General features: G+C 47.3%; 1 protein-coding gene and 1 non-coding gene across 6 annotated transcripts in view; both read right to left on the bottom strand.

Annotated features, from left to right (window-relative positions):
* ttll5 (tubulin tyrosine ligase-like family, member 5) overlaps window positions 1–27,643 on the bottom strand; it is a 60,381-nt gene that overhangs the window by 5,312 nt on the left and 27,426 nt on the right. For 2 of the 5 annotated variants that reach the window (XM_028987098.1, XM_028987081.1), the window contains 11 exons: window positions 27,390–27,579; window positions 25,264–25,381; window positions 24,100–24,231; window positions 23,913–24,007; window positions 23,712–23,833; window positions 20,992–21,690; window positions 20,198–20,382; window positions 15,955–16,076; window positions 10,852–11,035; window positions 5,458–5,663; window positions 1,247–1,311 (listed from right to left, as the gene is read on the bottom strand). In XM_028987098.1, the coding sequence (XP_028842931.1) occupies window positions 1,247–1,311; window positions 5,458–5,663; window positions 10,852–11,035; window positions 15,955–16,076; window positions 20,198–20,382; window positions 20,992–21,690; window positions 23,712–23,833; window positions 23,913–24,007; window positions 24,100–24,231; window positions 25,264–25,381; window positions 27,390–27,579 (2,118 nt within the window). Of the gene's footprint in view, window positions 1–1,246; window positions 1,312–5,457; window positions 5,664–10,851; window positions 11,036–15,954; window positions 16,077–20,197; window positions 20,383–20,991; window positions 21,691–23,711; window positions 23,834–23,912; window positions 24,008–24,099; window positions 24,232–25,263; window positions 25,382–27,389; window positions 27,580–27,643 lie in introns of those variants that run through there. The other 3 variants (XM_028987112.1, XM_028987089.1, XR_003750354.1) reach the window with 3 other exon arrangements.
* Window positions 8,017–8,088, bottom strand: trnad-guc (transfer RNA aspartic acid (anticodon GUC)). The gene has a single exon. It is a non-coding gene; the product is annotated as a tRNA-Asp (tRNA).

The following is a 27,643-nucleotide window of genomic DNA, read 5'->3' on the forward strand; positions in this document are numbered from 1 at the left end:
TTATCCAGCCTCATGATGCTGAACTTTTATCCAACTTTCCACGTGATGGTTTCCTTCCTAAACCGTCCGTCCACAGATTCCAACTCGAACTTGTCCTGCGTGAACAGTTACTATTTAAAACGTATGAGGGCTTATGACCTTTATGAGAGTCGGCATTATTCACTTTGAAACTAGAAAGACATTCCCCATAAACCACAGGTTGAAAACAAGGAATAAATATTTATCTGCACCGGTGCACACGCGGAACGGTTTCGTATTCAACGCAACGCAGCGTCCACCCTCAAATGCTTGCTGTTCTTGGCTGAACAGACTGCTTTTGAGACTGTATGCAAGCTGGCATGGGAGCGAGCTTTGCTAAGCCAATTTACAGAATGCATGGTGATCAATTCAAATTCTTTCCTGACATCCCGGCTGTTGCAAGTGATTGTGAAACGCTGCAGCGCAGCACACTGCAACACGGTGAAATGTGTCCTCTGTATTTAACCATCACCCTGAGCGAGCAGTGGGCGGCCATGACAGGCGCCCGGGGAGCAGAGTGTGGGGATGGTGCTTTGCTCAGTGGCACCTCAGCGGATCGGGACTCGAACCGGCAACCTTCTGATTACGGGGCCGCTTCCTTAACCGCTAGGCCACCACTGGCCCCTGTTCACAATGCACGGAGGAACGGTCAGGCTGGCGCAGTCTTGTTAACTGAAATGACAGAATTTTATGGCGAGCAACATTTCACACAAATTTACTGTTGCGAGTTCACTCGGGTCATAATTCCAGGTGAGAAAATACGCAACACGACTGCCAATAACGCAATAATAGATGCACAACAACGTCGAAATACGTTGCAGAGTACATTTCAAAGCATGTATTCCGTAATACACGCTGAAATATATACTTTAAAAGTCAATAGAGGCACGTTGTCATATTTCTGGAAGCCATGGCGAGGTTATTAAAACCTCAGCAAAAATGATCAGAACGGGTAAATAATGGGCACTGGCCGCGTCACGTACCTGCCCGCCACTGAACACTACCCAGCTTGTGTTTCTACGGTAATTACGGAGCCGCTAATTGGATCATTGAGGGCAGAATAAACTGGGAAGGAATATGCTGAGGTGGCCAACGAGAACGGCTCTATTGTCTCCGAACTGGACTAATTAATAATTGGAGCAGGAGAAGCTCTAGTTTGTAGAGCAGAAAATGGCTATACATTTTTACATCATAATTATCGATAATTATCGCAGCGTGCATAACTCACCTGCCCCGCCGCAGACAGAATCGTACACGACGTGTTGGGGATTTGGCCGCTCGAAAGATGGTTGCCTGTTGGGGGGGGAGAAGCAGCAAATGTGCGGTTTAGCTGGCATATTTATTCGGTGACCACTGAGGGGGTGCACACGTCTGCAACTCGACCCACCAAATCTGTGGGAGTGCAAGGGTGTGTGTTTCGGGAAGCCATAAGATGAGGCTTAGCGTGTATTAACCTTTTCGGGGTGCCTCTGGGCCACACTTTCATTTGCCCGGACTGCTCAGAGCCCCAATAGAAGTCACGACAACAAACTGCTGCAGAGATTGCAACCTTTTAGTATAAAAAAAAAAAAAAAAAAAAAAAAACAGAACTGAAGGGAAGACATTCACATTTACAGCATTTACCAGACGCCCTTATCCAGAGCGACTTACAATCAGTAGTTAAAGGGACAGTCCCCCCCCTGGAGACACTCAGGGTTAAGTGTCTTGCTCAGGGACGCGATGGTAGTAAGTGGGGTTTGAACCTGGGTCTTCTAGGCTACTACCACCTCGCTACTACCAACGGTGACTTCTGATGAAAAGTGTGTTGCTACTAAATAAAAAAAAATCTGAGATTCTCTGAATGCTCTGAAATGGCAGCTCAGATGCTGAAACTTCCCGGTTTAGTGACCTCCCATTGTACGGGAGGCTGTCTGCACAATTTTTTAGGCTGTCTCCATGGTGTTCAGATATGTTAATGTGGCCTGAATCAAACCAGCAACCAGACCAAATATACCTTCTGGCTCATCCATCCTTCAGACTCAAGCCTCAGGTAGCCATGGCCAAAAATAAAACATTAATGTGTAATTTCACTAAGTGAAATGGTTGCCTTGAGCTGTCAGAGCTCCCCAGAATCCATCTATCTAGCAGCAAATCGGCTTCTGCTGAGGCAACAGACATGACTTCTCCCCTAAATGGACTACGTGGCTGCTGGCCTGGTCCCACGGCCAGTGAGCAAGAGACAATTACTTTAATGAACCCGGGTTTCCTGATGGTACAACAGGGAGAGAATGTTATTCACAATTCCACACTTCTCCCCCAACGCCATGAATCCTGGGAATTATGGACCCTACACTGCAGTACTGCATGCTCGCATGCATGTGGAATAATGTTTTTAGCTTACATAAAATGATCCTTTAAAACGTTCATGCTTGTTCTTCTGTCAGCTCTGCCCCGTGAATCTTTGTCTCTCCCTCGCCGTCTTGTTCATCCGTTATTCCCATCCGTGCATTTTTGCTCTTCGGGCTTCCGTTTTTCCCACACTCTCCCCTGTCACACAGGCTGACCACAAAAATGCAGGATGGTGGAGTGTGAGGGGCTCTGGAATTCTGCATGCTGAGGGTAAACACGGCAGCAGCCAGCAAGGCATACACAGAGGAGCAAACATGGCACCTACCAGCACCCTGCAGCGACCCTGTTAACTCTCCCCTACCCCGAAAACCTCAACTCCACAGCATGAACCCCAAACGCTGAATGAGTAGACTGGGAACCCCAAACTCCGAACCAGAAGACCGGGAACCCTAAACGCCGAACCAGAAGACCGGGAACCCTAAACGCTGAACCAGAAGACCGGGAACCACAAACGCCGAACCAGCAGACTGGGAACCCCAAACGCAGAACCCTGAATCATCAACGCTAAACACCTAGGCCTAAATCTCACATCTAAGCTTTAATTCTTGAATCCTGAAGCCTGAATTATAAGGCTCCAAACCCTGAATTCTGAACTAAAACCTGAACTCAAACCCTAAATCCCGAACCCTAAACTCCAAAGCCAGGGGCAGCGGTGGCCTAGCGGTTAAGGAAGAGGCCCCGTAAATGAGAAGGTTGCCGGTTCGAATCCCAATCCGCCAAGGTGCCAAAGCACCGTCCCCACACACTGCTCCCCGGGCGCCTGTCATGGCTGCCCACTGTTCACTCAGGGTGATGGTTAAATAAAGAGGACACATTTCACTGTGTGCTGCTGTGTATGACAAGTGACAACCACTTCACTTTAGGATTCGAACTCACAGCCTTGGAGGTGGTAGTAGCTTAGTGGGTAAGACACTGGCCTGTGAACCAGAAGACCCGGGTTCAAATCCCACTTACTACCATTGTGTCCCTGAGCAGGACACTTAACCCTAACTGTCTTTAGGGGGGGACTGTCCCTGTAACTACTGATTGTAAGTCGCTCTGGATAAGGGCGTCTAATAAATGCTGTAAATGTAAATGTAAATGTAGGGAACAACACTAGGTGCCATGTCACCATGTGGCCCCCTTTATTATTCTTATACACATAATTACTGTTGTCCTGCTCCACTATACCCAGTTCGGTTTATACTGCTATTAATTTGCACCTGATCTTAATTCATTAACACTTAAAACAAAAAAAAAATGGTCGTGGTCATTTGGATTTGTGTGGCTGTTTTTTTTTTTTTTTTTACGAGACGCAACCTGCTGATATTTCTTGACACATATCAACTGAAAGAGTCATGCAGGAATACAGGGGTGGAGGCCTGGGTGGTAGTAGGGTGGAAGTAGCCTAGTGGGTAACACACTCGCCTGTGAACCAGAAGACCCAGGTTCAAATCCCACTTACTACCATCATGTCCCTGAGCAAGACACTTAACCCTAAGTGTCTCCAGGGGGGGACTGTCCCTGTAACTACTGATTGTAAGTCGCTCTGGATAAGGGCGTCTGGTGAATGCTGTAAACGTAAATGGAACGGGAAGGGCCACCACCCCCCGTTCCTACCGCAGAAGCACTCCGGAACGGCGCTCCTGACGCTAGGCCGGAGGAGAGCGTCTGCACCGAGCCAGGTTCACATCCTGCACTGACAGAGCTGGAAGGGGAGGACTGGTGGGAATGGAGTGGGAGGACGACGCCGCGCAGCTCACCGGCGTGGCGGCCCATGTGCTTTAAACAAACAGGCGGCGCTATCGCAGCGGTCTGCCCTTGTTGTGTAATTTGGCCAGATGTGCGGTAATAAAGTCATGCTGCAGCCGTGGGAAACAGATGGCAGTTTGGACTCCTTTATTTCTCTTCGCTCGCCCCCCCCCTCTCTCTCTCTCTTTGACTGTTAATCTCCAAACAAAATAAGGTCTCCATAGCGCTCATAAACAAGGGCCGGCAGCGAAAGCGCATGCTGTTAACTCCGTGTGCACGCTTGTTTGAGGTGGTCACCAGCCCCTTCTGCATGCTTTCAGTGTTTACTGAGCATGCAGGCGTGCACACACACACACACACTTCATGGAAAAGAGGAAAGACTAATTACCATCTCTAATAACAGTTTACTTGCGGTAGCAGACAGAGTTTTTTTACGTTCTGCAGTTTGTTCACACGTTAGTCTGATAATAGCACAAAATAATGCGGACGAAATAAAAGCGTACGGACGCAGACGCATTGATAACGTCCACGCTGACATCTGAAGTATGAGCGCTCAGGAAGGAGAGCGCACATCTGGTGAACTGCTGTCTAGAACTCTCTGTAGAGTATATATAATACTTGGGAATAAAATTGAACTGTCAAGAGTTTAGGCGGTCAGCAGATGATGAAGCCGTGATGAAGCCACATTTATTAGGCCTCACTCATCTTCAGATTCAGAAAACTTCACTTATCCCAAACCAAGTTGCGCATCAGGAAAGGTGAACGACACCTTTTACTAGAACTCACGTAGAACTGCAATGGAAAAGGTCATGTAGAATCAAACAGAACACGTATACGCTACAGTATCTGTCCTTTACTGCACATGGCAGACGGTTTTATCCAAAGAGGACGACACCAGCTATTCTCATTCGGTTTCTATAGATTTTGAGGTACAAAACTGAGAGCCCTGATAATAGAACATGTAGGGAATTGTTAAGTGCTAGACATACAAAAACACACACACACACACACACATATATATATATATATAGACAGACACACTCAGTAATATATATATAGTGAGTGTGTGTGTGTGTGTGTGTGTGTGTGTGTGTGTGTGTGTGTGTGTGTGTGTATATATATATATATATATATATATATATATATATAGAGTGAGTGTGTGTGCGCGTGTGCATGTTTTAAATACTTTTTAAATATGTGGCTTTTGCCCTTCCTTGGCTCATATTTTATTTGAATCATGGTCTATTGATAATATTGTTATTGTTTGATATCTGTGGTATATTGCAAAGAGTGCAGTCATGCGCTAAAACTGAGGTTCACCTGTTGAGGCGCTGGGCGGGGGTCTTGCGGCCAGAGCCCTCGCGGAGGCCGCTGGGGGGTTTGGGTGCGAGGACTCGAGGCGCTTGGTTCTGGAGAAAGGTGCTCTGTGCCTGGGGATGGCTGAGCTGGGGGTCATTGACAGGAGCCTGTGGGCGTGGCACTAGTGGGGTGGAGCAAGGAACACCTTCATGAGCAGCCAGGACAGCCTAAAAACATAAGGATGGGAGAGAGAGATGAACAAAAGTTTAATAAATTGCACCCCTCACGCCTTGAGTGCCCCATTACTGTACATTACTTCCTCACCAATACAATTCATTAGCAAAAACGACCAAAGGCAGAGCTATAGCACTTTCATTTCATTAACCAGGAAGAAAGGAGCAGTCATACCTCATCCAAACAGGCACTTAATATTCCCTTATCGGGTAGAGAAACACAAAAATTCCCCACTTTTCATGTGAGAGCAGAATCGTCTTGGCTGGAGACGGAGAAGTTTTCCCTCTCAGCGCGGTAATTTAATGGCTACCGTACATCGATTTGCTCGAGCTGAGTGTGTGCATCAGCATTCTTTCCACAGCACACATCTAGGTTGCTTCAGATGCTCCGTGTGTCTGTGCGTGTACTCCATTTGCATCAAACAGATGCATGACGTGAGCGAAGCACTGCAGGACAGCGTGAATGCATACGTCTGTATGTGCATGCATACGTCGGGATATAAGAGCTGAGGGAGTATTTCCGTGCATCTCCGTGTGTGTGCGTGTGGTGATGAATGAGCGGCCGGCGCTCCAGGTTGGAGGCTCCGAGACTGAGCGGCAGTTGAGCAGGGCCAGGAAAGGGCACCTTTCTTTGGCTGCCAAGTGGCCCGCAGCCAAGCCTGCAGAGGAGCCGCGCAGTCTGCACCCTCGAACTGGAACACAGAGCGGAGGACCGGAACAGCGCAGCATTTCACTCACCGACCCGCGCTCACACGCACACACTCCGACAGGTTCAAGCAGAAGAGGAGTGGCGTGCTGAATAAAACATGCAAAAGCCAGATTGTATTAGGGAAAAACACAACCCATGAACAAAACATGGGAACTAGGGCTGCACGATTTGGGGAAAAAGACATATTGTGATTATTGAGATCAATATTGCGATATGCAATTGCGATAAAGGGCACTTGCTTGTTTATCAATGAAAAGTCGCATACAAATTACTAATAGTGCAATGTTTAATTTCAAAGTGAAACATACAAACTACTTATAACAACTTGAAATGCCCAGTGCTTTCAAAATGCAATATTCTACAAAATTAAATAATCACAAAAAAGTCTTTACTTTAAAAAACATTACTGTCGAAAGACAAACCCTGGTAAGGCTAAATAACTGTTTTGATTATATTTGGCCATTATAAAATCCCGTATTATAGTTCTTATGTTTAACCAAAACGTTGTTTGGAGGCTGACTTGAACACACGGATGCATAGCTTTGCTAGCTTAGCTAAGGCTAAGATTTGTAAACTGAGGTGAATTTCTTTAGGAAACCTTCAAAGTTTGAAAAATGTTAACTAAACAGCTAAGAACAGTCTAAATAGTTAATGCCTACGTTTAGCCAAAACGTTGTTTGGAGGCTGACTTGAACACAGGAATGCATAGCTTCGCTAGCTTAGCCTAGCTTAGCTAAGGTTAAGACTTATAAAACGGGATTTTATAATGGCCAAATATATTCAAAACAATGGTCCAGCCTTACCTATGAAATGTAATCCCCCGGGATCTGGTTTGGAGCGTACAGCGGTTTGTACAGCCCCAAGCAGCACAAGAGTGAGGCATTTTTATGCACTTCTCTCCATAGACATGTATATGCTTCACGCCACAGCACAGCCTATCGCAATATGGCGGCGACGTTGACGTACGTGTACCCATATGTCTATGTGAGTCACGAATCTGAGGTCTCCATTGAACCGAATCGAAAGTCATGTGACCAAACAAGTCACGTTTAAATCACAGCTTTTTGCGTTCATGTAATCGCACAGACTGACATGGCGATTACGATTGCGATTAGATTAATCGCGCAGCACTAATGGGAACCTACACAATTTAAACTCCTTAAAGTGCACATTGGGATGTCAGCATTGCAAGTGGGTGGAAAATCTATCCTCTAGTGCAAATAGGAATGTAGGATGCCAATGACCTCACAAATGTTTAAGAACGCGAGTTCAGTAATTGATTCGTTTCGAAGTCTGGACGCGAGTTCATTAGTAGATTCATTTTGACAGCTGGACGCGAGTTCGGTTGTTGGTGCGCTTAGTACGTAAGTGTAAAGTGAAGTGATTGTCACACGTGATACACAGCAGCACAGCACACGATGCACACAGTGAAATGTGTCCTCTGCATTTAACCATCACCCTGAGTGAGCAGTGGGCACCATGACAGGCGCCCGCGGAGCAGTGTGTGGGGACGGTGCTTTGCTCAGTGGCAACTCAGTGGCACCTTGGCGGATCGGGATTCGAACCGGCAACCTTCTGATTACAGGGCCGCTTCCTTAACCGCTAGGCCACCACAGCCCCAAAACACAAGAGCATTGCCTCCCCGTCGGGGAATCGAACCCCGGTCTCCCGCGTGACAGGCGGGGATACTCACCACTATACTAACGAGGAGCTGGCAGTAAGTCATTGCATTTAATAGTCAGAATACGAGTGCAGCAGTCAGGACGAGAAATCAGTAGTTGATTCATTTAGAAGTCTGGACGTAAGTTCGGCAGTTGATACGTTCGGCAGTCAGGACGCAAGTTCAGCAGCTGATTCGTTCGGCAGTCAGGACGCGAGTTCAGTAGTCGATTCGTTCGGCAGTCAGGACGCGAGTTCAGCAGCTGATTCGTTCGGCAGTCAGGACGCGAGTTCAGTAGTCCATTCGTTCGGCAGTCAGGACGCGAGTTCAGTAGTCCATTCGTTCGGCAGTCAGGACGCGAGTTCAGTAGTCGATTCGTTCGGCAGTCAGGACGCAAGTTCAGCAGCTGATTCGTTTGGCAGTCAGGACGCGAGTTCAGTAGTCCATTGGTTCGGTAGTCAGGACGCAAGTTCAGCAGCTGATTCGTTCGGCAGTCAGGACACAAGTTCAGTAGTCGATTCGTTCGGCAGTCAGGACGCGAGTTCGGTAATTGATTGGTTCAGCAGTTGAGTCATTCGGCAGTCAGGACGCGAGTTCAGTAGTCCATTCGTTCGGCAGTCAGGACGCGAGTTCAGTAGTCCATTCGTTCGGCAGTCAGGACGCGAGTTCAGTAGTCCATTCGTTCGGCAGTCAGGACGCGAGTTCAGTAGTCCATTCGTTCGGCAGTCAGGACGCGAGTTCAGTAGTTGATTTGATCGGTAGTCAGGACGCGAGTTCAGTAGTCGATTCGTTCGGCAGTCAGGACACGAGTTCAGTAGTCGATTCGTTCGGCAGTCAGGACGCGAGTTCAGTAGTCGATTCGTTTGGCAGTCAGGACGCGAGTTCGGTAGTTGATTTGATCGGTAGTCAGGACGCGAGTTCAGTAGTCTATTCGTTCGGCAGTCAGGACGTGAGTTCAGTAGTCGATTCGTTCGGCAGTCAGGACGCGAGTTCGGTAGTCGATTCGTTCGGCAGTCAGGACGCGAGTTCGGTAGTCGATTTGTTCGGTAGTCAGGACGCGAGTTCGGTAGTCGATTTGTTCGGCAGTCAGGACGCGAGTTCGGTAGTCGATTCGTTCGGCAGTCAGGACGCGAGTTCGGTAGTCGATTCACTCGGCAGTCAGGACGCGAGTTCAGTAGTCGATTCGTTCGGCAGTCAGGACGCGAGTTCGGTAGTTGATTTGATCGGTAGTCAGGACGCGAGTTCGGTAGTTGATTTGATCGGTAGTCAGGACGTGAGTTCAGTAGTCGATTCGTTCGGCAGTCAGGACGCGAGTTCGGTAGTCGATTTGTTCGGCAGTCAGGACACGAGTTCGGTAGTCGATTCGTTCGGCAGTCAGGACGCGAGTTCGGTAGTCGATTTGTTCGGTAGTCAGGACGCGAGTTCGGTAGTTGATTCGTTCAGCAGTTGAGTCGTTCGGCAGTCAGGACACGAGCGCACTAGTCAGAATGGCGGTGCACGTATGGGTATTTGGATGTTGACTGAGAAAACATCAGCGTTCAGCGAGGTGTGTTTTAGAGCGAAAGATGCAGGTAGATGAGGTGACTCAACCACTCACACAAGAACGGTCCATCTGTCCACCCAGGTGAACAACAGGCCAACTCTGAACAACAGGACACGGGCCCCATCATTGAGCACGATTACAAGCGTCCATTAGCGCGATGGTAAACCGTCAACTATTTCCTGCAATCTGCTTCAGCAATCAGGGGCTCCACCTGAGCCACAATACACGGCACTGTCTGAACCCGGCCTGTGACTCACCACTGAACTCCTGACCAGCTTCTCAATCAGAGCTCTGTGGAGAGGACCCCGGTCAGCACTGCTGGCGGCAGATCGCTTTCACACGGGCCCGTTTGCGCAAGCCACCTGGGCCGGGCCAAGCAAAACACGGGCGAAATCACATTAATTACAGCAGCGCTGGAGGGACCTCAAGGCGCAGGGCTGAATAAATATGACATGTTTGTGCCTGTATGAAAACAAACATCAACAAATACAATCGTGCAAACAAAAGGAAAAAGCAACATCAACATCGCGCCAAGTTCCGCTTCACCAGTGGGCCGCACCAAAGCCTTCATTTCATTTAAATTAAGTGATAAAAAAAGTGAAGTGATTGTCATTGTGAAACGCTGCAGCACAGCACACGGTGCACACGGTGAAATTTGTCCTCTGCTTTTAACCATCACCCTGAGTGAACAGTGGGCAGCCATGACAGGCACCTGGGGAGCAGTGTGTGGGGACGGTGCTTTGCTCAATGGCACCTCAGTGGCACCTCGGGGAATCGATTTGATGAGAACGGTGGAGATGCTGCATTCACACATTAAAAAAAAAAAAAAAAAACTGTATAAGCAGTGGTGGCCCAGCGGGTAAGGAAACGGACACAGAAGAAACGAAAGGGTTGATGATGTAAATAGAGGTTTAGGCCTCAGACAAGTGTGATACGATACGATACAGATAGGATTTTGGATTTTAGACCGCATCAGCAGTGCCCAACCTGAGAGAGGAGCACTTCCTGTCACTGCTTAGCAGAATACTTCAGCAGAACGTAGGATCTGTGTGTTGTACGCTGACACAGATACCTGCAGCAATATGTGGACTAGTTTTTTAGCACCCTGAAGAGTCCAGATCTAAAATAAAGGCCTTGAAGTTACTTGCTGTAAGAGGAAGGCTATAAGGTGGACCTCGCTTCGGACCTTCTACTTTAACTGGTTTAAAGGACGTCTGGGTGTGACTGATCGTAGCCCACCAGGGACAGGCTTTATTCGGGGGACACGCACCTGCTGGCGACCGCGGCTCTGCTCGGGCAGGTGTAGTTTGGAGTTTGCTCTCTGCTGCTGCAGCTGCCGGATGGCGAACTGGAGTTGGTAGTTGGCCGAGGTGAGCTGAGGAACGTCACCTGCCATCAGCTTGGCGACGCCCCGGGTCTCCCGCTCCAGGGAACTCTCGCCGTCCTGCTTTCGACTGTAAAACAACAAGACGACAGCACATAACGGGCACGATAACGTGGATGCGTGTGATGGCATTGCAACAAGTCCAAGGTCAGCATCCGAGCACAGCATGGTCATGACGGATGTTACAGTGTTACAGTTAAGGCCCTGAACACCAGCATAATACAAATTACCCATAATGCTCCCACAGCTATAAAAAAAAAAAAAAAGCACCCTCAGTGGCTGGAGCACATATTGCTGTACGTATTGCTTTTTACGTCCCATTTTATTAATTTTGTTTGAAGACCATGTCCACAACAGAGCAAGGGCCAGTCTGCAAACGATGATCTGAAGGAACGGTCATCACCAGACACAAGATGTAACCCGCTGCAAGTAAGGTGGAGTGATTAGTCTGGTTAATGTCACCAAAAATACGGATGTGCTGATTGTGCGTTTCACAGGGGTACAATTACATTTAAATCCCCCCAAGAAGCTCAAAAGAAGGGAAATTTTATCTCCAAACCAGCCACAAAAAAACTGGCAGAAAGTTGTCTGTTCATATTTCCAGTTGATCAAATGGAGATAAAAAACGAATCCAAAGTTCTGTATTTAAAAATTCTTCAAACCGCTGTTCCGAGACACAAAGTAGTTTTTATACCAAAAAAAAAAAAAAAAAAAAAAAAAAAAAAAAGCCCATTATTAATATAGAATTATGATGGACAAGATTTCATCAGAACTCACAGCGGCGTCAGTTAATTATACTAACCGGCCCCAATTCATCCTGATATTCAATACGTCAAAGAATAAAAAGAAGCCTTCGCTAATGGCCCCTCCTTCCAAAGCGACAGCAGAATGTGTGCAAAGCAGCATGCAGAGCCGCAGCTAACACCAGGCTCGCCGCGTCACGTTCCATCCGCATCACACAGCCGCTGCTCAGGAAAGCTGCCCTTTGAAGGGCTGCACGCGCTCCTGACGGGATTATCGCTCATTCGAGTGCACCTTAAATTAGCCCCTTTGGCTCCGTGCACCCCCGCAACTCCCCCCTCCAAGCATCGGGGTATTAAAGAGCGGCACCGCGGCCTAACTATGTCAAGGCCGGAAAAGAACGCGCAACATACAACAGGGAGAATAATACAAAGAACTTGGTGGTGATTTACTTTTACATTTAGGGCATTTACCAGATGCCCCTTATCCAGAGGGACTTACAGTCAGTAGTGACGGGGACAGTCCCCCCCCTTGGAGACACTCAGGGTTAAGAGTCTTGCTCAGGGACACGATGGTAGTAAGTGGGGTTTGAACCTGTGTCTTATCCACTAGGCCACTACCACCCTACCACCCATTTACTTTTTCTTTGCAAATTCCTATTAAATGTTGAGCTTCTTCCAATAATCCCGAAAATAATATTTGTACCGCGAGTGCCTCGAAGACAATATTAGAACGGCCGACGGGCAATTAGCCGGAATAGAACACCGAGCCTGCTGCAAAACAGGGGGGATGCGGAGCCAAACGAAGACACTCGGGACCGCCAAGTCGTGTGAAAGCCCCGTCCGCCCATGCGTTTCTCATTTGAATTGGAAAAACAACTGGCGGCCCGCAGCTCAGGGTTCCGCTCGGAACTACCGTCAGCCGCACAGAGGCTGAACTCCTTCTGCCCCGCCGTTCGGTGATTTACCGCGCCCCAGTCCGTTCGCGCGTTCGTGTCTGATGCTGCCTCTCGGTCGCCAAGAGCGGGACAACGTTATTTACTCCCCGAGTCCCGGGCGGGGAGCCTGGCTTCCTGGCCAGTCCGCTGCAGCCCAGTAAACAGCAAACAGCTTAAACAGTTGCAACTGCGCTTCCCATTACGGACAAGCGTGAACCCTGGTTGACCTGGTTGGCGAATCCCAACCGGCCTTGTAGCCAGGGGTCACCTCAGGTGACCGCAGGTATGGCCCTTGACTGGAGAATGCACTCCCGCAGCTTTAGGGGAGTGCTAGCCGAGTAGACTTGCGGCATTCCTTCAGACGAATACTTAATGTGGGAAAAAGAGCGTCCAGCAATGACATCATTCGGAATGATTCCTAGACCCCGGAATAATACCTCAAAGCCCTGGCCTGGTCCAGCGTGGGCTGACATCGCGGCCCAGACACTTTTTGAGGGGGTTTGTTTCCACTAGCTGTTTATTTTCACTCCCCCCACCCCCCACGTCCAACACAGACACGTCCGTCCAGCTTTAGGACGCATAGTTAATAAGCCATGATGGAGAAATGCACTTCAGAGGCTGTGGTGGAAATGTGGAGGAGGGGACACGTTCTCCGGGCTGGGTGGCTGTGGAGATCCCCTCTGGTATCCACGGCCGCTCATTAACACCCTCCTGCTATCTCAGGGTGGAATTTCACGCTGGCGTCATCTCAGGAGAAGTCTCATGCCTTCTGCAACATCTGCGTCCAGTTAAGGTGAACAAAAGGTTTCTTATAAACATTAACAGCAAAAAGCAGACAAACGGGGTTTTTACTGAATTCATCGTGCCTAAAGAAACCAGAGATAATCTGAAAGAGCCTCAGAACAAGCTCGGTACGGAGCTTTACTTAGATCCACGCGCCATTCACTGCAAGAAGAAAACAGCTTTGTTCGGATCCCTAAACCTTACACTGTGGACGTAAAACTATGGCGACTTACAGCAGTGCAATGCCGTAAAAGCATGATATTGTAGAACCAAGCGAACTGAGATAAAATCTAAAAACCTTAAGGTTCAATATCGCCCCCTCGTGGTCTCCAGAAGGTATTATTCCAGATTACAGTAAACTACAGTAATAGTTAGCCAAATGTTGCTAAACTTTACGAATTAATGTCTCAAAACAAATATGGATTGTTACAATATTATAACGTACTGCTTTTTATGATGGTGGTTACAGGTTCAATGTGATACTCTGAGAATGGCCTGACTGAAAAAACTGATGGCGGAGAAGAAGTAAGAAGTAAGATGCTGGCTTGGCATCAGCGTTATCTCCACTCCTGGGATTAGACGTCCTCCAGCCATTACGTACTCCAACGAACCTAAACACGCAATAATTATGACATTCCACTACAATGCTGGACAGAGGCTACTATTACCACTCTCAAGCAGGACCCAGAACCTTACTGGAAACTAATCTTCACCCACGCCAAGAGCGGAGGCAGCCGGGGCCCAAGGCAGGAGCAGCTAAGATTACCAAAATATTTCATGGACACAAGAGGATCCTGCGTTTTCTAATGTTCTCAGTGAGCTGGCAGAGGAAACGCAAAAGCACAACTTGGACCTTATTGGACTTCTGTCCTCCTGGGGTTGTGGTGCTTTTGCATCACCTTCCTGCTAGTTGCCGCTGCCTTGTGTTACTTTAACACATGCAACGAATTAAATAAATCCCGAGATTAGCAGCGTATCAGGAGATTCTTGGTCCTGAAGGCCTTTTTGGACCGCGTTATTTATGAAATTGCCCCCGCGGTGGGTGTTGAAAGTGTTGAGAAAGCATACCTGGCAGATACTGGCAACGGTGACTTCAAAGCAGCCCGCTTGTCTTTGAAACCCATCACATCTCACCCCCGTGGCGCTTCTTAAAGAGCTGGGCCGCCTAACAGCTTCAGCATGTTTGGCATGGCCCATCGGGAAATCAGACGTTTGAGGACGAAAATAAAAGGAGATGTAGCCTCCTGTCAAAGTTTTTTTTTTGGGGGGGAGGACTTGTGGCCCAGGGCACCTGGAGGAGAGGGAAGGGTTCAGGTTTGGTTTGGTGCGGTGCACACAGTAGCCAACGGAAAGCCAGAGAGGGTCGCCTCGCCGCAACGCCACGTCTTCCGAGTGTTTCGCAAGGACGGGGTTCAGGGAGAAGACACATTTTTCTGCCGTTAATCACGGTCAACGTTGGGATTAATTGTCAACGACTCCCCTCGAAGCGGTGGCCAGGCCTCGGCGGGAATGGTCCGATCGCTGGTTCCGCTTGTAGGAAGGAGAGTAGCTCTCGCAGGAACATCTATCAGAGGCACGGCGTGTAACGCGACTACCCCGTCAGTACGTACTGTGCCTGCTCAGGATTATACGGTTGCAGTAAAAGCTCGTCCCGTCCCGTCCCGTCCCCCCACCCTTCTTTTGTGGAAGCAGAAATGCTTTTAAAACGCGGGGAAAGCCAGACATACCAGGAATTCCCTGACAGCTCCATACATAAGGAAGGGCTGGACTGGAAAAACAGAGGGGCGAGCGACCAGGGCCAAACTGTCTGAGATGCCGTCACTCAGCGGAGGAGCAGCCGCGCGACTTTAACCCTCGCCGGCCCGGCCCGGTCACGTGACCGCCGCTGCGGACGTTCGCAGAAGCGCCGCCCTCCCGCTCTCTCCCCCCCCGGTGCACAGGGGGTTCGTGGCCTCCGTTTACGTTACCCCTGGCCCCGGCCGATGGCAAGCCGCCACTTCTCTTTTTCTCAGACACAGTAGCTTCTTCATTGCACGCCAGCTCTCGGTTTAGAAAGAGGCAGAATGCTAATAAAAGCAAACATATATAATAGTTGCACAAGTGTGACGAGGAATACTATTAAAACCGAGCAACGCTGCCACTTGAAAGCCAAGTTCAGCATTGAAAACATTGACTTTTTCCTTTCTGTTAAAGATCCTCCGGGGACTGTTAAATTGCCTTTATGTTTTATTGCCTGTGACTAAATTGGCCGACATGAACTAAGCACCTATAAAATTGCCCAGAGTTACTTCGAGCGAAAATACTCTTGCATGCTAATTTCCCTCTCGAACAAAGCCCTGAATGTCAAATGAACTTCATGATGCTCTGGGGACACCGGCCTTCTCGGATACAAAGAGGAGAAAAGAGCAGCGAAGGGACAGGAGGGCCATAATGAAGGAGAGGAATCCCATTCGGAAGTCTGGGGGCCTGGTGAATACACTCCCACAATGGAGAAGAGGCCGTCGCGTCCCTCGGTTTCCCGTCCTTACCTGGTCGCGCTCAAAGGACCCGCGTGGGAGTGAAGAGCCCTGACTGGCCTGCTTCGAGCTCCGGGACTCAGGGTGACACCGTTTCTACTGAGGACCCCGCTAGCCAGGTTTAGGTTGGTCAACTGCAGGAAGACAAAAGAGAACACAGAGCTGTTCACAGAACGATGGAGATAATTATAGCTAATATATAACTCACCAACCGTCCCAAAAACTGCTTGCTAGTTATATGTACGTTGGAGAGGAGGAAGTAATTACCCACCAGGCCACTGTGATTAACTGTAATGGATGTTTTATAAACTAGGTTTTAAAAGGGGGAGGAGTCTGTAGGCAAGATTGACAGCTCTCACACCCCCTTTCTTCCTCATTCTGGACGATTTAAGCCCTCTCCTGTCAATACGGGAAATGCCCAGGCGTAGCGCAGAGTCCATCTCCTCTCTTTCTCCTCCGTTTCCCGCCGTTCTTTACACTTCTTATACCCCTTGTATACAAATGTGGCCACGCCCACTAACGATACCAACAATTCAAGCGTTCTGATGTGCATCTTAGATCTAATTTGACTCATAATACCCTTCATGAATTAGTCGTGGAAGTTCTGTTTCATACTTTTTCAACGTTTTATTGTAATAAAAGCTTGAGGCTTGCACCTGCTGCTGAGAGCAGGACCATCCATCGCCCCAGGGGACAACCAGAGTGAAACCGCGCTTGACCTTTAGGACCTTCGGTGCGAACAGGCGTGTGAATTCCCCGCAGGGCAGTGCTGGGGGCGTCGGCCTCATTTCTCCACGGCTGAGTGAAATGTACACAGCGTGTCCCGGAGCCAGGCTCCGCCCGTCTCCACGTCCCGGTGGTCCGTCCCCTCCGACCGCGTCCCGCCCGAAACTCACCAGTTGCTGCACCCACCCACAGACACACTCCCTCCAGCCCACGTGTGCTCGGGAACGCTCGGCCATTCAGTCACGCGAGTGATACGGATCGTCCGGATACACAAAAGATTACAGACCGGCACACAAAACACCAGCAGGCAGACGCACAGGCCGATTCCGCCCGGGACGCCATTATTCAGGAATTTGCTGGAAATGAGTAATTACACAGATCGTCGTGTCCAAAAAGGAAAAACACAATTATTCCCCCCGAGCCTCGTCCCCCCCATTCTAATACACGGCGACATGGAGGTCACGAGAAGCACTGAGACGCCTGTTCGTCGGCTCGGGGTATTGTTCTAGTCCCACGTCCACTCTGTCGGCGGGCGGAAGAGGAACATGTCGAGCATTCCTGACCAACAGGCGATTAAACGAAGGCGGGATCCGATGGGATTGGTCCAAGGGCAGCTCTCCGAGTAAAGAGACGAGGCGACCTGGACCCAATTCAGGTTTTATCTCTGCTGTACAGGTCTGTACTCTGCATACATAGTGTGTACAGCAGAGGGTCGGGGTCTTCTGGTAGCCCCGCCCACAGTATCACAATCACAATCGCTAGGCTGGTAGTAGCCTAGTGGGTAACACACTCGCCTATGAACCAGAAGACCCAGGTTCAAACCCCACTTACTACCATCATGTCCCTGAGCAAGACACTTAACCCTGAGTGTCTCCAGGGGGGACTGTCCCTGAAACTACTGATTGTAAGTCGCTCTGGATAAGGGCGTCTGGTAAATGCTGTAAATGTAAACTTCATTCCCAAGTGAAACCACGGCATCTTTCAATAAGATACAACAACGTTTTAAAATACAGCCTCACTTTTCAGATACATTTGTGATGTCCATGTTTTATTTTTTTAAATGAATAAAATCTTGATTAGTCTCCTTTTTTAGGGGGGTGGTCTGCAGTGGACTTCACAAGCTCTTTTCATTCTGAAAATTGAATATGTTCCTGGAGAAATTTACAGATAGCAAACAAGTAGCATTGATACTGTTACCAGTATACAGAACAAAAACATTTTTATACAGCCATCATCATCATCAAATTTCAGGGCAAATGACCCAAGCTAAAGTGGAACAGTTATAACGCTGGGCTCCACGAGGTTAATGACGCATGCAGGGGCTCAAAATCACATTTTGCACGAACTGCAAGTTCGGGTCAAAGACAAAAGGCCGCCTATACCAGTCTTCGAAGAAGCAGCCACCGAGCCAGTGAAAATGCCGTCAGATGACTGCCAAATTCCGAATTCCGACCCCAGCTTTTTAGGTGCCATGTGCAGCATCTGGCACCTTCAAACGCCACAATATGATGTATGTTCTGTGTTCATCAGACAAGCACAGCGACGGTCACTGCGCGCGATTCCGGAAAAACCTGGCGTTATAGAAAAGGGAACACAAGCCAACAAAGGATTTATATGATCGCTAGTTTGAATCGTGTGCATTATGACATGGCATAACTTCTCACCTTCTTGCATAATTTTGACTTCAACATTCATATGACATGATTCGAAATTACTGCATGAAATCACATGATCTAGAACTATTAGAAGAACAACGACTAGGATTGTAAAGATTACATTTACATTTCTGGCATTTACCAGACGGCCTTATCCAGAGCCACTTACAGTCACTATTTACAGGGACGGTCCCCCCCTGGAGACACTCAGGGTTCAGTGTCTTGCTCAGGGACACAACGCTAGTAAGTGGGGTTCGAACCTGGTGCTCTCTGGTCTTCTGTTTATAGTAGCCGACTAGGCTACTAGCGCCAGTTTGATTGATATTATGAAGACCATCATTCGTTTTTACTCGTTTTCCATGTCCTTCCTCATCGCTAAAAGGCACATTTATGAGTAAAACCATCCGTTTTTTAATGTTCAATGAAAAGAACGGAAGGTCTGTTGTTCTTTCGGTGAATCTGGAACAAGGTCGCCAGGCCTCTTCGCTCTCTGGGCAGAGTACAAACCGTAAAGCACGGCTGCCATCGCAAGCATCGGGGAAACACAGCGAACACCTTCCCCCCGTAACATTAGAGGCGAGCTGTGGGGAGCCATAAAAGCGCAGTCTGTGTGGTCCGGTGCCATCACAAAAAAGACGAGAGGAAGGGAGGGAACGTGAAAAAAAAAAGAGAGAGGGAGGGAGGTCATCTGGCTTCACACTACAAATAGTGAAGGCTTCAGTATGGGAGGGAGAGCAAATAAGGTTTTTCGCTCCCCCAACTTGGTGCCAATTTGCCACATTCGTCTATTTATAAGCATGAGTTACCAGAAAGAAGGGGGGGGGGGGAGCCATCCTGGCTGTTAAACATCAACACCGCGCCTCCCCAGTGGAGCATCGCAGCGAGGGAGAGAGACCTCACACAAAGACCTGCTTCTTTTGGAGACGCGGAACACCATTCCCGCTCCCGGGCCCTCCGCGGAGATAACTGCGCCGTAAATCCAGGAGCTTGATATTAATTCTCCAGGCAGAGGGGGGGGGGGGGGGGGGGGCAGCTACATTCATTCAACGGAGTTGAAGAAGAAATTGAAGGTAAATTTGAATGAAATTGAAAAAAAGGAAGTAACAAAAGTAATTAAAAAACAGGAGACATATATACTGTAGAGTGGATAGATAAAAGAAATGATACAGCAATGTAGTGTAACACTTCCTTTGTGGTTACGCATTTACAGGAATACAGGAATACAGTGATACAGGAAGCCCTGAGTGCCACTGGTTTTCACTTTAATGTCTGTACAATCATAAAACGTGTGACTTCCTACAATGGTATTAAATGAGAGTTTTGATATCAATATGAATCCATTTCACGTCAGCTCTCAGTGGTTTTAGTGTTGTGGTTCTATTTATACACACACACACACACACACACACACACACACACACACACACACACACACACATATATATATCACAGCACAGTTACGAGATGATCACCACTCATATTCCCATGTCTAGTAGTCATGGGCTAGATGACTAAGGCACAAAAAGTTTGCCCCCATGTCTGAGCACTAAATCACAGCTGTGAAAAAGATCCACACGGGAGCACAGGAAAGGCAGGAAATGAACTCGGCATGGTTCTCCAGGCGATGCGACATCATAACTGGACCTCTAGATCATTTTCACGGGGTGTTTTAAGGCTGGAATCTATCAGGACACACAACAGATCCTACACGATGAAAACATTCCATTTTCTACAGCTGAAAAGAAGTTCATCTGGGAAAAGTGAAACCTGATTAAAACACAATGAACTTCTCCTCTGATCCTGATGACAGAAAATCTACACGGAGAATAAGAAGGACCTGGGAAGGACGACCATGGAGAAGAAGGGCCACTCACATGATGCGTAAGCAGGCTGATGTGGTTGGAGGTGGCGTACTGACGCGCCGCCTGCTTCTCCACCAGCTTCTGCAGGGCTGATACGATGGCCTGCTGGTTGGACGGCGCCGGGGACGACACCGAGTCCAGCTCCTTAAAAAGACCTGCTGAGCTGGGCCTGAACCTGACCTGGGTGCTGTGGTGCGCTGTGCAGGGAGTTTAAAATGAGAAGGGTAGGTTAGTATGATAGACATGTGGACCAAAGTAAATGTATACGAAAGAAGTGTGGAAAGAAATAATCATGGAATTAAAGGAAGTATGAACAGAAGCAAAACTAGATGGGAGGAAGGATGAATGGATGGATAAAACAATACAGGAAGTACAAATGGAAGGGCGTATTTATTGGTTGATGGAATGGCTGAAACAAGTGTGGGTGGAAGGAGGGACAGGCGGATTGATGACAGTGAGTAAGGTCACACGACAGTGATAAGTATGGATGGACAGAGGTATGAGGGGACAAGTGAGGATGGAAGAAGTATAAGGTGAATATGGATGGAAAGATGGTAGCCGGTATGGATGTAGAAGTGGATGGACAGAGGTACAGGTAGAAGGACGATCGGAAGAAATTAATAGTAGAAGACAGAATGGATAAGAGGATTGAAGCAAACAGTGAAGGACGGGAAGAAGCAAGTATGGATGAATGGAAGGACGGAAGTAAATATCGAATAAAGTATGGATAGAAAAAGTACAATTCCATTCAATGCACTCTCCTTTTAGTGGAGAAGAAGAATCGAAGTTCTGTTGAAGACGTTTACCTTGTCCTGCAGAAGGTGGCTGAGCAAGTTTCTGGCTGTAGATGTGCACTGCACTCGGGATTGATGAAGTTGTCACGGCAGCCATGGCGGAGTTGGTGAAAGAACGTGGCCTTTGCGACGCCTCGGTGGTGGGCAACAGATTGGAAGCAGCCGGTTGGCCAGAAGCCCACATGACACGTGCTCCCTGGTGACCACTGACTGGTAGGGACGGCGCAGGAATCTGAGGGTCATTTCGGACCGGAGCCGGGGGCGGAGGGTATGGTGGAGGTTGGGGATAGGGTTGTTCTGCAGGACAACAGTGCTGCAGGTGGATGTGATAGCAGTCCAGGGCAGCTGGGTAAGAGGAGCTGTGCTGGGATGCCAACAGTCTTGGTTGATCTTTGCCATTTTTTGAGACACTTGGCTGAAAATCACGGACTTTGATCGTCCTCGGATGGGTTTCTCCAGTTTTAACGACCTCCGCTTTACCAACTTGACGTTCATTTTGGTTCTCATTAATGAACACATGTCCACTTTGAGCTTCACTGGGTTTAAGGCCTTGGGCTTGAACCTCATGTTCTCTGTTAGGAGCTTTGTTGTTTCTGTTGACTCCATTTCTGCTATCTTCTACAGTTCTGGTTTGTGCTGTCTTCTGGGCTTTGTTAGGTGCAGACAGTGACGTTTCTGAGGCACAGAGTCCCTCACTGGCAGCAGGGACTTCTGCTTAAAGTGGAAAACAACCATGTGCACCAATCTTAGTGATACGTGATCCCCACACTCTTCAAACAAAGAAAGCCTCATCATTATTCTGACCTTTTCACTGAAAATGATTTAAAATCCATTTATTCAACTGCCAGACACACCTAAAATTCTGAATTTAACACTTATTAGACGTCCAAGAGAGGATAATAAATCACTGATAAAGCAGTAAGAAAAATAATGATCTATTTGAAGCAGAATGCATGAACAAAACATTAAAATGCTATGCTTTGTTAAATGAAACACGCAAGTAAAAAGAAAGATGAAGGACTATGGAAGAATGAACTTGCAAACTCTATTTGGCATGTAAAAACTAAGGTATATATTGCAAGTGGCAAACAAAGGGACTTTCGAATATGGAAGCCATATATTAGTATAAAAAAAAAAAACTGGAAATATGGAAGTTGAATGTAATGTATGCAGGTTTGCTGTGTTCAGTCGTGGCTAAAGGTTTTGAGAATGACACAAAGGCCGTTTTTCACAAAGTTTGCTGCTCCTGTTTTTATTATGGCAGGTTGCATAAACTGAGGAATGTTATGAAGAGCGATCAGATGAATTGCAAAGTCCCTCTTTGCCATGAAAATGAACTTAATACCAAAAAAAAAAAAACATTTCCACTGCATTTCAGCCCTGCCACAAAAGAACCTGCTGAGATCATTTCAGTGATGAGTGTTGAGGAGCACAAGTCTGAAGATCAAGTAATGTGTGGGATAAAAAGGGCTTCACAGGCAAGGATATTGCTGCTACTAAGATTACCTTATGAATGGTTGATTTACGTGCAATCAAAAACTGAAAGTGTTGTGAAGAAGGCTTCAGGGTGCCTAAGAAAGTCCAGCAAGCGCCAGGACCGTCTCCTAAAGATGATTCAGCTGCGGGATCGGGGTGCCACCAGTACAGAGCTTGCTCAGGAATGGCAGCAGGCAGGTGTGAGGGCATCTGCATGCACAGTAAGGAGAAGAATTTTGGAGGATGGCCTGGTGTCAAGCCACTTCTTCAAGGACAGACTAATATTCTGTAAAAAGTACATGGATTGGACTGCTAAAGTCATTTCCTTTGGAAAAAGAAAAAGCCTCTTGCCAACAGTAAAGCATCCTGAGGACCATTCATGTGTGGGGCTGCTTCTCGTCCAAGGGAGTGGACTCATGTACAATTTTGATGGAGCACCATGCCATCAGGTGAGAGTGAGAACAAAGTGGTTCTGAGGAACAAAACATTGAAACTCCAGGAAACTACGCAGACATTAATCCAATTGAGAACTTGTGAAAGTGAAGTGATTGTCATTGTGAAACACTGCAGCACAGCACACTGTGTCACGCTGAAACGTATCCTCTGTATTTAACTCTGTATTTAACCATCATCCTTGGTGAGAAGTGCAGCCATGACAGGCGCCCGAGGAGCAGTGTGTGGGGACGCCGCTTTGCTCAGGATTTGAACCGGCAACCATCTGATTATGGGTCCGTTTCCTTACCTGGTAGGCCACCACTGCCCCATTTGTGGTCAATCCTGAAGAGGTGGGTGGACAAACAAGCACTGATTATGAAGGAATGGGCTTTCATCAGTCAGGACTTAGCCCACAAGTTGATTGACAGCATGCCAGGGAGAATTGCAGAGGTCTTGGAAAAAAAGGGTCAACACTGCAGTCATTGACTTTTTGCATAAACTTGACGTAATAGTCAATAATTGTCAATTGCCTTTGAAACGTACAATATGCTTGTAATTATACTTCAATACACCACAGAAACAACTGACAAAAAACAACTGATCTAAAAACACTGAAGCAGCAAACTTTTGTGTTATTCTCAAAATATTTGGCCACGACTGTAGGTGCGGGTAAAAGTGTGTTGAGATGTTTATTTAGTTATAGAAAAAGAACATTTAAAAAAAAAGAAGAAAGATGAAAAAATGTCCTGTCATTGCATCTGTGAAAACACAACAGGTAACAAAGGTAACGAAAAACCGTGTGGGCCTGAGGACCTACTCACTTTTCCCATGGTGGACGTTGGCATGGTCCGCATTGCAGTCGCGAGATTTGGATCCCAAAAAGACGCTTGCTGACTTGTTTTTGTTGGTGTAGAAGGTCAGGACCTCCTCCAGTTCACTTTCACTAAAGCGAACGGCAAGATCTGATTTGTCACATGAACTGATCACAGAGCGGCGCAGTTATGAACGACAGGCCGACTCACCTCGCCTGCTGAATAAACTCCTGAAAGACGCCCGGATTGATGCAACGGTCGTCGCCTACGACCCTCTCCAGGTTCTCCACCATCTGCTCGGTCTCCTGTAGGTCACAGTGAAAAGGTGTGCGTTGATTATCGTGCGGCTCATCGCTGCAGCTCGGGGGCTTTGGCTGGACACGTGCGCGGTAGACACCTTGTTGTAGCAGTGGATGAACTCGCCCAGCTGCCGAGACAGGACGCGGCGCCGGTCCTGCAGGGCCAGCTGGTCGCTGGGCGGGGCCTGCTGATCACCGGCGGCTCGTTTCAGGAAGCGCATGACCAGCTCCTGCAGAAAGGCATTGCAGAAGAAAGGAGTGCTATAATGAACTTGTGATTAGCACAAGATGTGTAATATTATCAGAAGGCCGGGTTCAAGAATCGCGGTATTGTTGGAGTTTACATTTAAGCGTATGTAATAATCTTTGGGTCCCACTCAGTTTTCAGCAGATGTCAACAAGTTTTCTTTCAAAGGGTGTTACAGCTGGACCAAAACCACAATCATGCAGCAGCAATTCGATCCATGTCCTCAGAGTGTAATGATGCCTGAGCAACCATCCATCTTCATTCAATCACATCACGGCAAGACGAGCTTTCGTGATTCATTTTCCCCAGTTGTAACACACATGCAGGAGCAGAAAAGGATAATGCAACCCCGGTCTTATTCCACGCAAGAACAACCCACTCACCCAGACAAACACCCTCAGGACGTTCTTCAAAAGAAAAAAAAAATAATAAAAAATCCAGAAGCAGCACCAGATTAAGCGGCCCGCTGAATAATATGTTTTACACTGAAAGCAGCTCCCCACAGAGAAACTTAAAATTAAAATAAATCCAGCACTTAACAATTACCCAGCGTGTTCTATTCCTGACAAGTTGGGCCTTATCGGGGCTCTCAGTTTTGTAACTCAAAATCTATAGAAACCGAATGAGAATTGCTGGTGTCATCCTCTTGTAAGTCGCTTTGGATAAAAGCATCTGCAAAGTAAAGTACAGTAAAGTAAAGATTCTTCTGCAGGTGGGATGGGACGATCAGAGCGGGAAAGCCTGTAACACAATCCATGATTAGACTCCAATTACAGTCTGAGTCTTACAGTCTTAAAAGACAAGCAAAAAAAAAAAAAAAAAAAACACATTCCAGTGTAAGGCCATTTTGATAACATTTTTGAGACAAAAGGTCTTTGCAGTGTGCATATAAGCTACCTATTGTAATAGAGGTTTGTCTTTTGCACCGTTGTCTTGCGCAGTTTGTTACTCTTAAAGTGTCTGAAAGATATCAGGAGGCTAAAAATGTCCAAAGCGGTTTAAAGTCTGCATTTACCATTTGGTCTTTGTCCTTCTCTGGCCAAGTGGAGCCGCTGTTGGTGCTGCTCTCTGCCAGCAGCCTCATCTGGACCCGGTGGAGGTATGAGGAGAAGGCCATCCGAGCCTGGACTTTACTGCCCAGTGAAGGCAGAGGGGGGAGCAGAGGGTCGGCGAATGGCAAGAATATCAGGACAGAGGTACAGAACGCAAAAGAGACATGAGCAGGAATGGTGCAGGTGACAAATCAAACTGTGCAACTGATAAAGAATCTACACTCTGTACCACAAATGGCCAAAATGGTTGTTTTGCTGTAGTGTCCCCTGATGTGCAGCCCCAAAAAATAAGTACCCTGGTTCAAACCCCACTTAATATCATTGTAAGCATGACACTTATCCCTGAGTGTCCCCAGCGGGACTGTTCCCATCACTACTATTTGGAGGGCGCTCTAGATACTTATTAGATATGAAGCACCACTAGCTAGAGATGTTTCAGAGCTGGATTCTTTGCAGGTGCCTGACTAGGTCAGCAAATTGAAATGCACGTTGAACATGTAATGGAGCAGTCAGCTTACATACATACACACACACACGTGTGTGTGTGTGTGTGTGTGTGTGTGCGTACACATTAAATGTATTTAATGTATATTGTGTGTCTATATATGTATATGTGTGTGCATGTGTGTGAGATCTTGTCACATCAGACAGTGGACGGTACAAGATAAGAGCAGCAAAAAATAAGACTATGCCAACAGTATATGAGGTCCCCTAGTCTGTCTATGGTCCTGCAGTGGCTAGAAAAAATGGTCGGATCTGGAATTTGTCCCCTTATGACATCATAAGGGGAAAGGTTCCTGTCTGCACCAAACATTGTGGTTGGTGAATGGTTTTAATAATTTCTGCGAATGCCCCCTCAACTTCTATAGGCCACTCTCCTCCTCATTAGCATTTATAGCTATTTTTTTTATTTTTATTTTTTACACCTGGTCACCTTATATAACTGGCTGGTGCGTGTCTCCCTGTCCCAACTGTGGCCTGGGTGAACCTACGGCTGGTACAGCCAGTGCAAAGGGGAAAATGTGTTTTGGAAAAAACGCAACACAAAGATACAGTGTACTGTAATTGCCCAGGTCTCTTTTCAGCCTGGCAAGCGCGGGAGGAATTTCTACAAACTCAGACATGTCATTGTAAGTCCTGCTCAAATTACAATTTCATACAAACTTTAAAAGTCAAAAAGGGAGACTGGAGTCTTTGTTATGCTTGAGACAGGAACATGTAATATTCATTAATACTGCAGAAGGGTGGGGGGGGAAGACATTCTAAATATTTTTTTAGGGCTATTGCATAACCAAAAGGGGGTGGAAAACGCGTTTCAACTGCTTCCAGGCCTGCTGCAAAAAGCTCAACAAAAAGAAAGACAGTCTGACTCCAGCAATTAACCAATCAATCAAATCAGCCAATCAAAGGCGGACTAGCGGCATGGAGGTCAAGGTTGACGAGCATGATTGGAAAGGCACCCACTTCCCGCGAATTAGGCCAACTTCGTGGAGACGTGCAGGAGGGGGAGAGGTGAGGTCGAGGAGGAGCCGTGCTGCCGTGCCAGGAGGTTTTCTGGCCCATCCGCTAATGGCCTGAGTTCCAATTTGTGCATGTGTGTACGTTGGCGCAGTGTTCTAAATGCATTTTTATTAATCCACAGAGAACAGATAACATCTAGTTTGTGAGGAAACACTAATTCTATATAATGGCATGATCTAGCTAAAAGAATACCTTGTTTTTTGTGTGTATATGCATACAGGCAGTAATGTACATTAAAATGCACAGTGAATCGAGTGAGGTTTTAAAAAAAAAAAAAAAAAACACTTATGTGACACTTGTCTAGCTAGTTCGTTTTATTCTTTAAATCATTTTTTGTTATAAAAAGGATAATTTACTTGAAAATATATATTTTTTTCATAGTTTATGAAATAAAATAACACTGAGTCTTAACGTTATATATTAATGTTCAATCATAATTGATTTGCAGCTCATTTAAAAAAAAAAAAAAAAGGAATAAAATAAAGAGGGCCAGCAGATATGACAGAGTTGGGCGCTTCTCATACTGCCACTGAAGAAACGAGGCCATTTCATAAATAAAACCACTGACCTGAGGTCCCAGCCTTGCTGCAGAATGTTCAGCAGGTTGACTTTGGACTTGGGCACTTTTGGAGGTGCTGGGACCTCATCAGGCCCAGGAACAGAACGGTTCTTCTCCGCCAGGCCTGGCGTCTGCGGTCCATCCTCTTCCTCCCCCTCACCTTCCTCGCTGCTGTCGGAAGAGACCTTCCTTGGTGCTCCTACAGGGGAGGTTAGAAGTCGCTTCATCCAATTGCGAACGCAGGTGATCTGCCCAGCCGAGTC

This window comes from Denticeps clupeoides, chromosome 1 (assembly GCF_900700375.1).
Source record: "Denticeps clupeoides chromosome 1, fDenClu1.1, whole genome shotgun sequence".
NCBI lineage: Eukaryota > Metazoa > Chordata > Actinopteri > Clupeiformes > Denticipitidae > Denticeps > Denticeps clupeoides.